The 18,273-nt window shown below is 52.2% G+C and overlaps 1 protein-coding gene across 6 annotated transcripts in view; it reads left to right on the top strand.

Moving 5' to 3' along the window:
- Anks1a (ankyrin repeat and sterile alpha motif domain containing 1A) overlaps positions 1 to 18,273 on the top strand; it is a 156,723-nt gene that overhangs the window by 85,494 nt on the left and 52,956 nt on the right. For all 6 annotated transcript variants that reach the window (XM_087210498.1, XM_087210499.1, XM_087210500.1 and 3 more), the window contains 2 exons: positions 1,524 to 1,644; positions 14,725 to 15,311. In XM_087210498.1, coding sequence (XP_087066624.1) covers positions 1,524 to 1,644; positions 14,725 to 15,311 — 708 coding nt within the window. The remainder of the gene's footprint in view (positions 1 to 1,523; positions 1,645 to 14,724; positions 15,312 to 18,273) is intronic.

The following is an 18,273-nucleotide window of genomic DNA, read 5'->3' on the forward strand; positions in this document are numbered from 1 at the left end:
ACCTGCCCTAGCCACACTGCTCAAGAAGAGACTTTGTGCTTAGTCTGCTGTTCTGAGAGCCGTACATGAGTGAAGATGTCTGTGGAACATGATGACACCTCAGGACACATGAGCAGGATTGTCCTCCAGAGCCAGGCTCTCAGTTCTCTCTCCCACTGTGGCTATAGCACCAGTGTGATTTTTCTGGCTTGGTCTGAGGGGAAACTTGACTCCTGTGGTGTCGTGAATCACTGTGGCCAAAGCCTCACAGCCAGCAGGTGCAGGATCACCGTTGTCCAGTTCTTTCCCAAGGGACACTCGGCCCCTGCCTCAGGCTGCTGACAGACAGGGCCAACCCCGCTCATGGAAATCCAGGCTTCTGACCGCCTGCCTCTTCAGGGTGGAGGTGGGGGAGTCATTTAAGATTGCATCACCATATGTGTGGCAGGAAGCCACCTTTAGGGAGACCCTCTTCTACAGCCCCAGGGCCTGTGAAGAAAGGCTCACAAACACACACTGTGAGCCACTTGTTGCTAGTAAACGTCGGGTGTTCATGGTCAGTCAGAAGTCATCCTGGTTCCCCTAGGAAAGGTGAGGATTTCAGCCTTTGGATAATGTATGTACATTTAAAAAAAGAAGATGAGAAAACTACAGCAGGTTGCAACATGGCTAAAAGCAACTTGGAAAATATTATCCACAGAAAAGAGATCATGCAGAGCACTGTGGAGATGCAGAGGCAAGGGAAGGATGGGTCTCAGCTTTTACTGACCACCTTTTGAAAGAAAATGAGAAAGGAGAATATTCCAATCAAAGACCATTGGGATTTGTGGTCCAGAAGTCTTAGTCTGTGTTTTGTTATGACAGAATACCTAGGGCCAGGGATGTAGCCCAGTGGCACTGCTCCTGCCTTGCAAGCACAAGGTCCTGAGTTCGATCTCTGGTAACCTCCCCCGAAAAGCAACAAAAAAACCCTAGAATACCTGACACTAGGTACTTTGTAAAGAAAAGAGGTTTACTTAGCTCACAGTTTGGGGGGCAGAAAGCTCAAGGTCAGGCAGCCACACCTGCTCAGCTGCTGGCGGGGCCTCCTGGCTGCATCACAGCCTGGCAGATGTGTCACATAGCAGGTGAGCCGCAGGAGTGGAGAGGTCCAGCCCCACTATGATAGCGTGCCCTGGAACTAGTCCAGGGCCGAGGGAGCTAGACCTCCGAGAGACAGCGTGCATCCACCCAGGCATGGGGCCAGCGGGGCCTGACTGCCTGTCACTATGTCCACCTCCTAAAGGTTCCACCACTTGCAGTCACCGTCGGGCTGGGGACCGAGCACCCAGCACAGGAGTCTGGGAGGACAAATCCTAGCAGGTGTAGAACCAGGAAGGCAGTTGTGACTCTGTGTGAGCCTCAGATAACTCACCTCCTCCTCTCCTCTGTGGCCCTCAGACGTGCAGGCCCGCCCACAGCACGTGTGTTCAGTAGCTCCTGTCTCGGTCACCGCCACATGCACAGCAGCACTGAGTCCCCCTCCCCCTCTCCCCCCCCCCCAGGTCCTGGCCATGAGACCCAGGGCTCAAGGGAGCGCAGCCCAGGAAGAGGACGAGCACCCTTACGAGCTGCTCTTAACGGCGGAGACAAAGAAGCTGGTGTCGATAGACGGAAAAACGAAAGGTAAAAAAGGACCCCCCCCACCCCACCCCACACGCCCTACAGCAGAAGCTGCTCCAGCATTTTAGTCTGTGGTCCCGGATGAGAGCGGAAGGCCAAGTGGCTGTGGTGGGCTGTGCCTGGTCTGGCAGTCTGCATGGTGGCTGCATCCTGCTGTCATTTCCCAAACTCGACTCTGCCTGGGGTGGAGGTGGCCGCCCCACAAGTAGCAAGGAGGTTCAGTCAGCCTGGGTGGCAGCTATAGGAGGAGAGGCCACTGCATGGGATTGAGTCTCCAGTCCTAAGCCCCAGACGAGTTGATGCCATGTGGAAAACAGGCCCAACAGGTCTGTCCCCTTGGGGTCAGGCGGACAGCACACAGCGCTTTGGAGCCCTGAGCTCAGCGAGACCGTCCCAGGGAGGGGCTGTGATTGGCTGCCACCTGACACTGAGTGTGCTCTGTCCCTCTGTCCCCTTGGCCTACTTTCATTGCCTGTGAGGGTGAGTGCCCACAGGACTGACAGGCGCCAGCCCGTCCTCATCGGTGTCAGTGCCGTCCCGACAGAGGCAAGCGGCATCTCGTGGAAGGCAGTGAAGTTTACACTGCAGTCGGGGACACCCCGAGGCTTTTCCCAGCGCCTGTCACCTGCAGGCGCCAGGCCCTTTATGGGGCAGTACCAGCGCGCCTTTGTATCCGAGGACCGCCGTGGTTCCGGTAAGAGTGGGATGAGACAGTTTGCTTTGAAATGTCCTTTGCCAGACCTGGTAGAGGGCCCTGGGTGGCAGGCAGGATGTGCAGGCACGGATGACACCGTAGACCTGGTTCTAATGGTCCTATTGAAAGGTTGTCTGTTTTGGCGAGTAGAAATGTAGTGGGCATTTTTGTAGTGGTTCCCTTTTGCTTTGTCCTTTATGGTTTCCTTTTTTAAGCTTTAAAAAATAAAAGTCACCCATTCTTCTGTAGTTCCATGAGTTCTGACAAATAGAGCTGTGTAACTGCCTCTGCAGTACCCAGATACAGAGCAGCTGGGTCAAACCAGAACATTGTCCCCTGTCCTCCTATAGTCAGCCCCTCCACTCCCTTGTCCCTGGCAGCCACAGCTCTGAGGTTTGTCCCAGTGATTTTGCCTCTTCCCAAAAGTCACACAGATGGAGCCATTCAGTGTATAGCATCTCACCTAGCATAGTGCATTTAGCATTCCCTCATGTTGTCACACAGACTGGTGAAGAGTCCCTTTTCCTTGCTGAGTAACATCCCGTGCTTATATAACTGTCCTCAGTGGTGTAAACTAAGGCATAGCAGTTTATCTATTCCCCACCTGGGGGCATTTGGGTCACTTATAGTTTTTAGATAGTTACAAATAAAACTACTCTAAACATTTCCAAAAAGATGTTTGTGTGAATATAAGTTTTCGTTTCACTTGTGTAAGTACATAGGAGTGGGCTGGCCAGGAACCAGGAAAAGGGGCCGTCAAGCCCTCTTCCAGAGCGGTTGTGCCATTCTGCGGCAACCTCAGTGGTGTACGGGAGTACCAGTTGATCTGTACCCTCCCTAATACTCTTAATATTGTTATTTTTCCAAAAACTAGCCATTCTATACTTACCTGGCAGGGGAGATACCATGATCACAAAAACTAGCCATTCTGATAGGAATGTAGTGATGCTTCTTATGAGCTTGATTTGCATTTGTGTAGTTGAGCATCTGCTTATGTGATTATTTACCATTAATGAACTGTTTAGAGCTTTTGCTCATTTTAAAAAATGGGTTGTAGGGCTGAGGATTTAGCTCAGTGGTTCCAGCACCTGCTGCGCAAGCACAAGGTCCTGAGTTTGATCCCTGGTACCAAAAAAAAAAAAATGGGTTATTTCTTTTCTTATTATTGAGTTATGAGTTCTTTACATATTTTGGATAGAAGTTCTTTGTCAGATGTGTTTTTCTCCCATCTGTGACTTTGTCTTTACAACGTCTTTTTTCCGGTGGTACTGGGGATTGGGCCCAAGCTCTCGCTAAATCCCTGAGGTACCCAGGCTGGGCTCAAACCTGCAATCTTCCTGCCTCAGCCTCCCAGAGCGCTGGGATTACAGGTGTGGCCACCAGGCCAGACTTCCCCAGTGTCTTTTGAGCAGAAGTTCTTAATTTTGAGGTTTATCTTTTTTTTAATGGCTAAGATGACAAATATTTTTCCTATGTCTTCTTCTAGAAATTTCCCACTTTTATAGATTCTACACTTAAGTCTCTATTCCATTTTGAGTTGGTTTTTGCATATGGATATCCAGTAGTTTCAGCACTGTTTGTGGAGATAACTTTTCCTTGCTCTGGTACATTGATAGTGGTTATTTTTGTTTTTGTTTTTTTGGTTTTGGTTTTGTTCCTTTTTGAGACAGGGTCTCGCTATGTAGTCCAGGCTGGCCTTGAAAATCCTCCTGCCTGCGCCTCCCAGTGCTGGGATCGCAGGCAGGCGCCACCATGCCCTGCACATTGATAGGTTTTTAACTCAGACCCTTAAGGTGGAGTAGGCCACTGATGCCTTTTCTAGTTGCTTAGAACAAAACCCTGTTGAATTTAATCCAGCACTGAATTTAATTTAATGTTGTTTGAAAACGATTCTTCATGAGGGAAGAACTGTCAGCATCAGGGAGGAAAGAGATTCTGATTCTTGCGAAGGCTTCATCTGGAATCAGCTCGCTCAGTTTTTGGAAGAAAGAGGAGAAAGTCAGACCCAGTCACGAGTAGGTTTGGGCTTCCTGGCTGCCACAGTCCGTGGCGGGACTTCGGTTCCTAGGTCAGGAGGGAGCTGTGATGGGGCACCCAGGATCTCACAGCTGCTCCTCCTGCCTCAGCTTCCTGCAGCTCCACAGTACTGAGCTGTGTGTGCACGAGGGATTAATTGAACAGAAGTGTGTAAGGCGCATCGGCCTCCAGGCAAGCTGGATCACTCAGAGATCTTTCAGACAAACATTAAATATGGAGTTTTTTTGTTTGTTTTTTGTTTTTTCCTTTTGGTACCAAGGATCGAACTCAGGACCTTCAGCTTGCAAGTCAGGCAGCGGAACCACAGCTAAATCCCCGGCCCCAAACATTAAATATGAACACAGGCTAGCTAGCTTCTCAGAAGTCCTGCCTGTCCTGTCTGCCTAACAGGGGCAGCCAGCCTGCAGGGAGCACTCGCCCGCACCGGTACAAGGGAGGCAATCAGCAGACTATCATGCCTTGTGCATATGGAATCCTTCCTGCCTTTACGTTTAATGTCATTATCTTATCCGGCTTTTATGAATTAATGGATCTGCTTTCCAAAGGCGGTGTTGACAAGATGACCAAAGCTTTCTCTCAGTATAGTCAAGAAACTATAGGGGCCGGGGATTTAGCTCAGTGGTTTCACCACCTGCTGCGCAAGCGCAAGGACCTGAGTTTGATCCCCGGTACCAAAAAAAAAGGAAACTATAATGCAGCCAGGTGTAGTGGTGCACATAAGTAATCTCAGCACTCTTGCAGGCTGAGGCAGGAGGATCGAAAGTTTGAGTCCAGTACGCATACCTTAGCAATTTAGTGAGACTTCGTCTCAAAATTAAAAGGGGCAGGGATGTAGTAGTGTAAGGCCCTGAGTTCACTCCCCGTACCAAGGTGGGGGGGGCTGTTAAAAAAAACTTACTGTCTTAGACATTTACGTCATCAGTGGGACGAAATACTTGGCACCCACAGTTCAAAGGCAGAGAGGTTTATTTTGGCTCATGGTTTGTGGAGGTTTCAGTCTGTAGTCGGTTGGTCCAAGGAAGGGCGGTGCGGTTGGAGGGCCTGGGTAGGGGACCAGGCTCACCCTGGAATCCAGGAAGAACCAAGGAGGGAAGTAGACCTCTCCAGGTTGTGCCTCCAGGGCCCCGCCCTCCTCCTGACAGCAGTCAGCTGTGAGCCCTGTAATTCGTCTCCCTCAGAGCCCCACCTGTGAGTGTGTGAGGCTCGGGGACACCTGGATACAAACTGTGGCACGTACTTTTCCTTAATAGCTGCTAAATTCCCATAACTCAGTTTTTCATTCTTGAGTTGATGGATGTTTAATCTGTCTCCACCATTTCTCAAATTGTCCAACAAATTATGTTGCTGTGGACATTCGGCACATATGTTTTATACACGTACAGGAGTATTTCTTCTGTTCCTTGCGTGTCTGTGCACATGCATGTGGGTACTGGAGATTGGACCCAGGGCTTTGCACATGCTGGGAAGGTCCCCTACCAATCCACTACATCCCCAGCCCTCTTTCTTTTACAGTTTATTTCTGAGACAGGGCCTTGCTAAGTTGCCTCAGCTAGCCTTGAACTTGAGATCCTCCTGCCTCAGCCTTCCCAAGCTGAGATTACAGACATGCGTCTCTCCATTCAGCAAGAGTCTTTCTTTAGAAAAAATTGATGGAGAGTAGAATTGGCGGTCATAGCACATGTGCATGTCTTGGTCTAAATGTTGGCACTAACTTGCCTGAGCAGCTTGGATTACAGATATGTATACCGCTATGGCCAGCTCCAAGCCTTTTAAAAAGTTTTATTTTGAGACAGGCTTTCACTAAGTTGTCTGACTGACCTCGAACTTGCATTCCTCCTGCTTCAGCCTGTCTAGTAGCTGAAATTACAAGCGTATACCACTGTGACCCCCTTCCAGATGGTTTTATGATGGTCTTGTCCAAGTAGGTATTCCTCTGTAGTTTAAGTTGTTTCAAATATAGAAAAAGTCTTCTGAAATCATTACACAGGGCAGTGTAGTGCAGAACAGTGTTTCCAGGTCTGTGCAGCCTGGCCCTTTATTTCTCTTTAGTGTTTGACTGCTCACGGACATTCTGGACAGATCTCCACTCAGAGAGACAGTGGACAGCTTTCCAGCTTTGATACCAAATGAGAAAGTAGGGCCGGGGATTTAGTTCCATGGTTCCGGTGCCTGCCTTGCAGGCACAAGGTCCTGAGTTCAATCCCCGGTACCAAAAACAAACAAGCAAGCAAATGGGAAAGTAGCCAGAGGTCTGAAAGTTACCATTCTCCATGGTGCTTTCTCACCACGTCTGCTAATGGTGCTGGCCTCTGTGAGGTGGTTACTTAGCTGTGGACGGTCGAGTCTGAGCACAGGCTTGTGGTGCAGTTACACCTCTGAGGCTTTTAGATGCAGGAACTCGGCGTCCTGAGAGCCATCCTTTCTTTCCCACTGTGTGGTTTGTACGTGAGTCTGAAGACTTTACTCCTCTCACTCGGAGGGAGCAGTTGTTTTGCCTTCTTCCTCCACTCCCACATCCACTTCCTGAGCCTTTGAGGAATCCCGGGGTGGAGATCCTGGGTTTTCCCCTTTTCTCGTGTGTGCTTCCATCTGCTGGTCGGTTTAGTGAGATTTCACAAAGAAGAGAAAGTAGGTGCCTGTGTTCCATCCTCCATCACTACCTGAGAATCCAAGTGAGCTTCTTGTGGCAGATGCTAAGGAGTGAGTTTCGGTGCTTTTCTCACAGGCCAAAAGATACATGTGGCAGTTTACCAGTGAAGCCTCATGGTCAGTAGCTTCTTCCCCAGCCTTGTATTAGGGGTGCTCCTGCCGGAACCCTGGCTGTGTAAGAGTCCTCCTCCTACCAGCTTGTCTTTCTGAGTTGGGATAATTCACTTTTTTATTCCATTATGGAACAAGCCAAAACCTTGTGAACTACACATCTATATTTTCTCCCTAACGTATCTATATAACACCACCCCCACGAGAGAGAGGGAAATAACAAAAGCAGGCAGGGGTTAAGTTCATGTAGAAGTCACTTTGGTGTTCGAAAGAAGGTAAGTTATGTCAGCATAAGAGATCAGAGACAATACGGTGAAGAAAGTAGCGTTTGAGCAGAGCCCCAAAATGGAGAATGAAACTCGATGGCCAGAAGTAAGGAGGAAGCGGAAAGCTTTCTGGGCAGGGGGTCGGGTGCCAACACAGCAGGATGAGGGGAAGACCGAGAGTGTGTTCGGAGAATGGCTGGTGACCCCTCTGGGCTGGAACCAGGGGCACTTATGACAGTGTAGTGGGCCTTGAATGTCTCTTTACTCAGAAGACAGTGCCGTGTTGTTGAAGCTATTCAATTGGGCGACAGGATAAGAGTCACACTTTCGGGCCGGGGATTTAGCTCAGTGGTTTCACCACCTGCTGCGCAAGTGCAAGGACCCGAGTTCCATCCCTGGCACCAAAAAAAAAAAAAAAAAAAAGAGTCACACTTTCGGGAGGTGTAATTATAGATTAGGGTCATTATGGATGGGTTATTTCTAGGGATACCCGAAAGTCAGGAGACCTCAGGGAATCTCTGGAAGGTAATTAGAGCCCAGCCTAGATGGGCATTGGGAAAGTACAGGAAGGAAGGTAGAGATGGGAGGGAGGAGTATAGAGTGGAATTAGCGGGACTATACAGGTAAAGGTGGAAGTATGAGAGGAGGTTCTTAAGGGTGACTCTGGTTTTGAGCCTGGTTAATGGAAAAAATATTGTGCAACCAACAGAAATTGGGAATTGAGGAAGGGACATGTTTGAGGGAGAACATTAAATCCAATTTTAAATATGTTAAGCTTGAGGTGTTTTGGGTACCAGAGCATCTTAGTAAAAACACCCCATAAGCACTTGGAAATGTGGGTCTGATGCTCAAGGGAGATGTTAAAATTAGAAATGCAGATTCAGTTTAGAGGTGCAAGGGAAAAGAAATGCAGGAAGGAAACTAGGAGGTAGCAATATCTTAGAAGCCGAGGCTAAATGTGACAGAAAACCCTAATCATTGCAGTTTAAACATGACAGAAATAAGGTGGCTGTGGCCATCAGGGGCCCAGGCTCTTTGTCATCTCATGGTTCAAGGTGGCTGTTGAGGTCCAAGTCATCGGCACAGGAGGGGACACTGGAAAGACCGTGGTGTGTGCCCTTCTTACCAGCATCGGCCAGAGCGAGGTTGTGTGGTTGGACCCAGGAGGTGGGACATGTGGAGATGGAAAACCTAGTCTTTATTCCACATGGGAAGAAGGCTTTGGGAGTGAGTAATGGGGACACAACTGCAGAGTATCCCGTGACAATGAGCAAAAAGGCCAGATGAGAGGCTTGGGTAGATCCTGGATGGGCAGAGAGTTCCCTGAGGGGAGCGTGGGGAGATGAAGGTACCCCCAGATCTTGACCCGGCATTGAGAAGAGTTAAGGAAGTTCATCTTATCTGCGTCTCTCAGGAAAGCGATGTGGGTTTTCTCCAAGAATACTGGTGCTATGGGTAAAGGTGACAGTTTGGAAAGAGGAGGAGCAATGAGGAATCGATCTCCTGGTAAAGAAGGGATCTGATTCTTTCCTCAGGGTTGCTGCGGACAGTAAGAAGTCACTGAGCAGGTCTGGCACAGCGTGGCCAGTACTTAAAAAATGGTGGCTGCTGGAAGCCAGCAGAGATAGATGCATTAATAGAGGGCTTAGTCAGTTGTTTCTTGAGTATTTAACAGGGCTCAACATTCCAGCAACTGCAGAAGAGAAAGCAAATGGCTGTGAATACCCAGTTTGGGAACTGGCTGGAGATCAAGGGAACAGACAGCAAGTGTGCTGTTAAACTGGGCAGGGTTAGATCGCATGGCTGCTTGGAACCTGAGCCGGGCAGAGCTGGGACCTTGAAGAGTATGGAAGCTGGAGAGGCCAGAGTCCAATAAGAAGCTGTGAACAGCTCTTGGGAGTTGAAGGAAATGGTAAATGTAGGTAGTGAGACAGTCAGAGCCAGGTCAAAGTGGGACGGCCGGAGTGCCCAGCGCGGGGCTGCACTGGTGGGCACCGAGGTGAGCAGATGGTTCAGCTGGACACGCTCTGCCACACCATCATGTGTCACTCTGAACCAAACCTGCTGCGGGCCCCTTCCTGGGTTTGTTTTATTCAGCCAGCTTAAAAGGCTGCTTAGAAGAAGCTGGTCTCCTTTCCAGAGTCAGGAGAAAAGAAACCAGCCTTGTGTGCGGTGCTGCCGTGAAGGAGCAATTCGGAAATGGCCATCAGTGAAAACTGATGCTAATGATAGTGGCTGTGTTTACTGAATGCTCCGTCCGGGCCGGCTCGTACTGAGGTGATCCACGCTGTTCTGTCATCGCGTGTCTGCAGGCAGATCTTCGGGTCGGGCTATTTTTGCCCCTGTGTAGTGGAGGAGGGAGTGCAGGTTAGGTGTTAGAGCTGGGACTGGAGCCCTCATCTGAATGAGCCCAAAGCCCGTGTTTTTAACCATGGGACTAAAACATTTCGTCAGAAGCTGTGCTGCTCGTCACGTTCATAACGCCACCAAGTTGCAGGGACCGTGGAAAGCCACAGCATCAGCCCATGCCAAATCTCACACCCCAGGTCTCGAGTCCCAGCCAGCCAGGTGACTCAGAGAGGAAGTCACAGGGCTGGGGCTACAACTGGGGCCTCTTGGATCCTGGTCCAGCCCTTGTTTTATTTCTCAGGTTCCTGTGTACCAGCATAGAGTCAGTCAGTCAGTCTGTCTCTCTAGACTGTGATCATCAGCAGTCTGCCTCCCCTCCTCTGTGCTTCCGCCTGGGGAGAGCACAGTGATTTTTGAAACAGCCACACGCCTAGTCAGCCCCCTGGACAGGCAGGGTTTCTGATGCTCACCACACAACAGCAGCTGCAGGGATAAAGTAGAGCAAGCCGGGCATGGTGGTGCACACCCGTGATCCCATTGCTCGGAGGCTGAAGCAGGAGGATTGCTGCGAGTTCAAGGCCACCCTGGACTACATAGCAAGACCCTGTCTCAGGAAAAAAGCAAGAAGAAAGCAGAAGAGCCTGGGAGCCGGGGCCTGAGGATTGATTTGAGCACGGAACTCCTTGTACGAGCTGCATTATGTAGCCCTCGTCCAAGTGGGCAGAGGTGACTGGAAATGCGCAGATGTTAAATGTTATTATTCGAAAGCCCTCACGATCCCTGTGGACCGTTGGAGTAATTAAAATGCAGCGCAGAGGACCCTTGCTTCAGCAGCTCACAGGGTGAAAGCCAGAATGATAAAGCTGGGGTTGATGGAGCTAGAAGTGAGTGTGCAGTGGTGTCCTTTTCCAGAGAGCGGTGGCCTTGAAGTGTGGCCTTGAAGTGTGGCCTTGATGGGGGGGGGGAGCGGGTGGGCAGGGTCGCTCCAGCCACAGCCATGAGGAGTGTGTGTCTCTGCCTTCATTAACAGTTTGTTTTTGAGATGACTGTGGTCCAAGTTGACCTTGAACTCACCATGTAGCCCAGTCTGCTCAAACTTGCAGTCCTCCCACCTCAGCCTCCCAGAGTTCTAGGATTACAACCAAATGCCACCACGCCCAGCTTGAAGTATACCTTTCTTAAAGCATCTGTTAGTTTTTGCCTTCTAATTATTTCTGACCATGCTGGCCTCTCCCAGCAGTCAGTGAGCCCACCGAGGCAGGCTTGGCATCTTCATCCTTACATCAGCTGGTGTCCCCTTAGGCAGACTCTGGTACCTCCCCAGTGATGGATGGACTTTGTAGGGCCCGTCTCAGAGGTTTTCATTTCCGTCCTCCTTCACGTTGTCTTCTGGTCTTTCCTTCTGCCGTCAAGAGTTGTAAAGGTGATGAAGGCTGTGGATACTTATAAGGTGCTCTGTATCTTCAGGCCTTTGAGGAGTGGAGAAGTCGCTTCGCTCACCTGTGAGAGTTGTGACACGTCCTGTGGGCAGACAGTAACAGTGTAGCGTCTGCTGAGAGCTGGCCTGTGCCTGGCTTGGTTCTAAATGCTCTACAAGTACAGTTTAATTCTCATAGCAATCCAGTGAAGTAAGTCCCATTAAGATTCCAGAATTACCAGTGAGAAGAGTAAGGCACAGAGATGGGGAGTGATTTGCTTTCGATGTCTCTGATGAGCACTGAATTGTTCATGCCTCATCCCTAAAGACCTTGTTAGCATCCCAAGTTTGCGGAAGAAAGAAACCAACAAGTAGTTCTTTTCCCACTCTGTGATTTGCTGGGAAACCTAGCTCAGCCTTCCATACAGTGTCCTGGGGAAAGATCCCTTGGGTTAAGATCCCAAGTTTTTTCTCAGAGCTTGACAAGCCTTTGGGATACTCAGGTCTCTGCCGGGAGTCCCGGGAAGGCCCTGTGAAGACCCCCCTTTCGGGACTCTTACAGCCGTGAGGGCTGGGTAAGCTGTGGTTTCTGTGGTGGGATTCTGAGCCTTGGCAGTTCTCTCTCTGTAGAGCTCCTTCCTCCGTAAGTTTCCATTCCTTCTTTCTGCCCACTTCCTTCCCCGGCATGGTGCAGTGTTGAGCTCTTGGCATGGGCCTCTCTTTCTTCATTGAGGACTGGCATGAATGTGGCTGTGTGACAGAGCCTCATTGTCAGTGCCCACAGCACCAGGCGGAACATTCCCTGTGGCCTGGGTTCCAAGGTCCACCCAGACAGGGTGAGCCAGGCAGACTCCTACTTCTGGGGTATGGTGTTTCTCTCCTGTTGTTGGGCCTCCCCAGCCCCACCCTAGCCCAGATTGCTAAAGAAGCTGGAAGCTGATGTAAAGGAGAATCTTTGTTCCTGTAACCTCACTCACATGTGGCCAGAGGGTCAGAGTCTGTAGACAGTTGGTCCTTAGAGTATCGTCCCAGAATGAAGCCGGATACTGCACGCCTGTAATCCCACCACTCCGGGAAGCTAGGCAGGAGGGTCACAAGTTCAAGGCCAGCAATACCCCGTCTCAGAATTTAAAAATAAGGGGTGGGGATAAGTTCAGTCCAGAGGCCCTGGGTTCAATCCCTAGTACCACCGAAAGCAAAACAAAACAAACAAAAAAGCATATTTTTCCCAGCAGTGGCAAATTTTACCACCTGGTTGACTCTTCCTCAGCTACTCTGAGGAAGAGCCGTTGGCCCACCATTAGGGGGTCGGTCGCGTGTCACCTGCTCTGTGGCCCCAGCATGCAGTGTCAGTGGGTGGCGTTGTTCTGCCTGCCAGGTGCTGTTTGTTTGTTTTGTGGTGGTGGGGACTGAGCCTGAGGGCCTTGGACTGAGCTGCATCCCTAGGCGCTGTCATCATTATCAGCATTCTGAGATGGGGTCTCTAGGTCGTGGACACTGTGTCTGCCCTGCCATTGTTAGGTGGATGTCTGGAGCTGTGAGGCCAAGCCGTGGCTCTCTGGCCCCGCCCAGCTATCGGGAACAGGCAGGCACTCAGCGTTTCTTCTTCCCCAAGGTGATTCGAGTTGCTCACTGCTTGTGCATTGCTCACAGACTGAGCTTTAGGATGAAGGATTTATGGGGGTGGGTGAGAGTTCCAAAGCGGTCAGAGGTAGAGGAGGACCAGCAAAGGCCATGCTCTTGGCTCCTGGGGCTTAGCAGTCAGAGTCAGAAACGGAGCCACCTGGCCACTCCTCCCTCTGCAGACCTGAGAGCTGGGGGTGAGCAGATGCAGACCCCACACTCCACAGAGAGGGGGGCAGGTGGAGCCTGGGAGGAGCAGGGCCCTGGAGCGCCAGGGTGACATTGTGCCACCCCTCCTGTGCCCACTTCCCCTGACCCAGCCTCCGGAAGGGGCCTGGGCTTCGGGGGACGAGTTTGCCACTGCCACTTGGCGGCAGGGACTGGGATCCTTTAAAGGTGTTTAAGGAGCATGTAGTCCAATCCAGTTTCAGGTGTACAGGCCCGAAAAGGTAAAGGCAGCGCTGCCCAGGTCAACAGCTGGAGAGCAGTACACTGGGGCCAGAGCCAGATCTCCTGGCTCCTGGGTCAGAGCCTTCTCCCCCACCGCCCTGGACAAATGACTGCAGGCCTTGGATTCCTCATCTGTAAAAATATCTGAACTCAGCGGGACATGTTGGTGCGTGCCTGTAATCCCAGCATTCAGGAAGCTGAAGCAGGAGGATCGATGTGAGTTCAAGGCTAGCCTGGACTCCAAAGTGAGACTCTGCCTAAATAATCAAGAACAACAAAAATATATGTATTGGAACTTGAGCCTTTTGGTTCTAAGATTCTCTGATCTCCTGAGTAGCTTTTGGGCCCCACAGGCAGAGAGGGGGTGGTTCAGTGCTCCTCCATAGATGCAGGTGGGTGAGGGGGAGGCGTGGACCCTGGCTTTGGAACTGGCTGAGTGCAGGCAGAGTGTGGCCTGCCCTGGCGACCTGGGGAAAGTCTGATGGGACTGAGTTCCCTCGGGGAAGCCCCAGGGAGTCCCGGTGCCTCGATGATGTCAGAGCCTGGTTCTATCAGTGATTTATGCTGCTCCGGGGCAGAGGTTTTGGGTGTAAAGTAGTAGCTGGCCTGGTGAACCGGCAGTGTCAGATTTCTAGGATGTCAGCGAGGTCTCCAGAGAGCTGCACATGTCCCCTGGCAGAGACAAACGAGACCATTTCTTCTTCAGTAGATCAACTAAGGTTAGACTTAAACAAACATGAGCAGCTGGAAGCTTTGGCAGGAGTGAGATGTGCATAGTCTTTTAAAAAAGAAAAGTCTGTTCCCCACGGAAGGAAGGATGAGGCGTGGAGCTCCAAGCTGCCTCCTGGAAGAAAGGAAGTTACTTCTCTGCTCTTGTGTTTTGCACTTTGAGTTAAGGAATTCCAGGAGTCGCAAGTTGGGGATGGTGACCTCCGTTTCCTTCTCTGTCACTGCTTGCCAGAGGAAGGGCGGGCGGCGCTCTAAATAACACTTTGGCCTTTATGGAAATGCATCAGATGTTCCAAAGCCAGGCCTGCCTGCCGATGCTTGCTCACTGGCGCTCGCCGGAGCTCCCTCGCCTTCTCTCTCTTTCCGTCCCTCCCTGTTTCCCCCACTTTCTGTCCCTCACTGTCCTCCCGTGTCTTCCCTGTAGGACATAGTTAGCACTTCTCCTCGCCTTATATAGCAAGGTCTGGTCGTTAATGTTAACAGAACTCTTAATGGCAGGAGCACTGCCAGAGAGCATTAATCAGGCCAGTGTTTGGAATTTCATAAATGCTCTGGCTCTGGGTACAAACTGAGCATTAAGAACAATATGAAACTGTTTTCTCCCTTCCCCTCTCTTTTCCTCTGTCCCCTCCCCAGCCTATCCAGCTTCTATCTCTCCCCCGTCTTTGAATTCTTCTGCTCTGCCGTGTGCTCACTGCAGTGGAACTTTGTTGATTTTTGCCACGTTTAATTTTTTATTTCTCTCTGTCCACTTCAAGACCACAGGCAGAGTGGCGGCGGCGGGAGCCAGGACTCTGTGGAGGGGCACGACGGGCAGGTCCCAGAGCAGTTCTCAGGTCTCCTCCACGGCTCCTCCCCGGTGTGTGAGGTGGGGCAGGACCCTTTCCAGCTGCTGTCTGCCTCAGGCCAGAGCCATCCAGACGGGTCCCTGCAGCAGGCTGCCTGCCACGAGGCCAGCATGCAGCTGGAGGAGACGGGTGTGCACCCTCCTGGAGTTTCCCAGCCGGGCAGCCTGGACCAGAGCAAGAGCACAGGCTACGCAGCAGGCCTGCCCTCTGCCAGCAGCCGATCGCACCCCGAAACTTTGACTCACACTGCGCCCCCGCACCCTGCTGGTGCTGAGGAAGGAACCCGGAGCGGGGCCAGAAGCCGAGCCCCTCCCACCAGCAAACCCAAAGCTGAGCTCAGACTCAGCCGAAGTTTATCCAAGTCTGACTCTGATCTACTGACCTGCTCACCCACGGAGGACACAGCGATGGGGAGCCGGAGCGAGTCTCTGTCCAACTGCAGCATTGGGAAGAAGAGGCTGGAGAAGTCACCCTCCTTCGCCTCGGAGTGGGATGAGGTGAGGCTGCGCGCCGTCACTGCCCGGGCCAGGATCTGGGGGTTGCCTTGGTTCCTCACAGTGGGACTGCATGTTTGTACCCAGGGCGGGAGGCGGGCCCCAGGTAGCTGGGCCCAGAGGACAGGGCCACCCCTGATGCCGCAAGAGGGTGTCGGCCCAGCAGAGCAGGGTGAGGGAGGGACAGTTCCGATGCCAGGCTGTGAGCCGCGGGGGGCACATGCACACCCTGGAGATGCCGAGGAAGGCCCAGGAATAGCAGGGAGCTGCCGGTGCGGACAGGGAAGGGGGCACGGGGAGAAGCTGCTGAAAGGGGACCTGAGGGGGGCTGCTCTGTTCCCAGCGCCTCTGTGCTTATTCCTGCTGTGTCCCTGGAAGACCAAACGCCTCTCCCCACGGAGGCGCCCTGCCTGTCCCACACCCCAGCTGCTCAGACAGAGAGCTCGGGGCTCCAGCAGACAGTGAAGCATTGGCGGGGAGAAAACCTTTGCAGCCTCACATTGTGACAGAGTAGCTACACTTGCGCGTCAGGGTGTTTCTCGTGACCTGTGGCATTCTGACTTCGCAGAAGAATGCGCTCCTGAGCGATGGGTAAACACCCGGGAATGTTAACCCACCACCCTCGCCAGCTTCTTGCTGGGCGTGCAGGCTGTCTCCTAGGAGCCGTCTCGCAGATGAATTTAGCTCTCCACAAGGAGGGGAGTATACAGCTGCCGCGTCCACTTGAGTGTTCTGCAGGCCTTGTGCCCTGCCCAGCCCTAGTGGGCTGCAGCTGTGAGGTTATGTAAAGCAAAGCCAACCCCATTCCCGCTGTGGGAACAGGGTGGGGACAAGTCCTGCATCGAGGTTCTCTCCAGATGAGGCCAGGCTTGGGGCCGTGTTGGTCAGAAAGGGAAACCTGTGCAAAAGAGGTTTCACTGTGTAGAAGCAAAGTCTCAGGGAACCTGTACCAGGCCCCTGGCCGCTAATGACTCTCAGTGTCGGGGGTTCTTGGGCTCCCCAGCCTAGGCAGTTTAGTGACACCCTGTCTCACTGGTGATGTAGCTCGGTGGTAGAGTGCTTGCCGAGCCTGTACGGGGCCCTGGACTGCCTGGCTCTCCAGCAGCATGTGGGATGGAGACAGCTCTGTGCACTCTGAGGTGGGAGGAGAGGGCGGGGAATGTGGGAGTGAGGGGCTTAGGGAAGACTGAGAGGTGGGATTTACCCAGGACTGGAGCAGTGATTCCTGTTGTGGTTTGAACCGGACGGAAACTTCCAGGCAAGGAGAGCATGGTGTGGGGCGAGGCGTGAAGCCAGGCAGGCGCAGGGCCCTTGGTTCCAGTGAGGGCTGGTTGTGCAGAGGGAGAGCAGGCACAACCTGCAGTGCGAGGGCCCTGAACAACCGGAGCAGTCGCCGCCATCCAGGCCGCGTCTCAGTCCTTTGGGTGCGGGAAGGCAGTTTCCCTGCCTAGCAAATCACCTTCTCCTGAGCCCGGGGTGCCGAGGAAGGGTCCTGCTGCGGGGCCAGGCAGCTTTATGGGCTTCCATTCCTTCCCAGAGAGGGAACGAAACCACTGAGGCAAAGTGCACCTACTGAAGTGGGCCTTGTGGACCCAGAAGCGTTTTCTCTTTGTGGCTGTTGTTGTTGTTGTTGTTGTTGTTGTTGTTGGCTTTTGAGGCGCGCTACCACTGAGCCACACCCCTGTCTCCACCTGGCATCGGACACATTGACAGGACCCTTTGTGTAACTTTCAGCTTTTTTTTTGTACTGGGGATTGAACCCAGGGTCTGGGGGTGCCAAGCAAGTGTGAGACACCATATATGGCTTTTGTGGGTCTCTGTCTAAAGAGACACTTCGCACACGTCTCCTCCAGGGACCAGCCCTCAACCCCATGGGCCCTTGGCTAACGGCTGTGCCCCACGCCACCCTGACCCTGCCTGGTGGCTGAAGGCTGCCGTGCCATATCCCATGCTTTCTGACTTCCTCTTTATCCTTTGATCCTAGAGGTGGGGAAAGCTGTGCCCGAGGAGCCCACGATGGAAGGCCTGGGGGGGAAGAGGAAGGCTGCCGGGCAGCTGTGATCCCAGCCCAGTGCAGTCACGGTGAGATGAGTCTGGCAGGTGCTCCAAGGAGGCAGAGCCAGGACCCCGCCTTGAGTGCTCGCACAGGCTCGCTAAGCCTCAGAGTATCCTCCTTATTCGTGATCAGGCAGTCAGATCTGTTTCGGAGTGCTGACCAGTAAGAGACAGTATGTGCCTAGCACAGTCCCTGGGATACTTAGTGTCACCTCGGTGGCAGCTAATAATATTCTACCTGTGCCTGGAGCTTTTGGCGAATGGGACCAGGGCATGCAGGGGCTTCTTAGGAAAGGAAAACTTCATTTTGTTTTTCTTTTTTGAGACAGGATCTCACTGTGTAGCCCAGGCTGGCCTCGAACTTATGGTGATCCTCCTGCCTCAGCCTCCCAAGTTCTGGAATCATAGGCGTGCACTACCACACTCAGTTTAGGAAAGGAGAACTCTTGCAGTGGCCTGGGATTTGCTGGTGGCGAATGCCTGGGAAGCCCTTCATGGTCTTCCTGCATGGCCCTGCCCCACCCAAGACGGAAGGGCCCACCCAGCCCGGGTGGTCTCAAAACTTAATGAGCCTTTCAGCCTCATTCTCTGGGAAGAGGAGAGAGGTTGGAGAGAACTCTGCAGCCCTCCCTCTGTTTATTTTCCAAGCATGCTCTTCTCCACGATGGGAGGCAGCGGCTATTTGGTTGGTTGCTTGACTGGGACAATGGTTTCTAGTTGAGTACGCGTAGCTCCTGGACTTGAGTCCCTGCTCCCTGCTGATGGTTAATGGAGTCCTGGATGAATTGCCCTGGACATGGTGACCTCAGAAGACCCCGCTGGTTAAGTAAAGTAAACCTCGGAGCTCTTTCATCTAGGATTCTTATTTCTATTATTGTTTTGGTAACAAAGAAGCAATAGATTTTGCCTT

This window comes from Heterocephalus glaber, unplaced genomic scaffold (assembly GCF_053883595.1).
Source record: "Heterocephalus glaber isolate CG9 unplaced genomic scaffold, H.glaber_assembly_v1.0 deba00001141, whole genome shotgun sequence".
NCBI lineage: Eukaryota > Metazoa > Chordata > Mammalia > Rodentia > Bathyergidae > Heterocephalus > Heterocephalus glaber.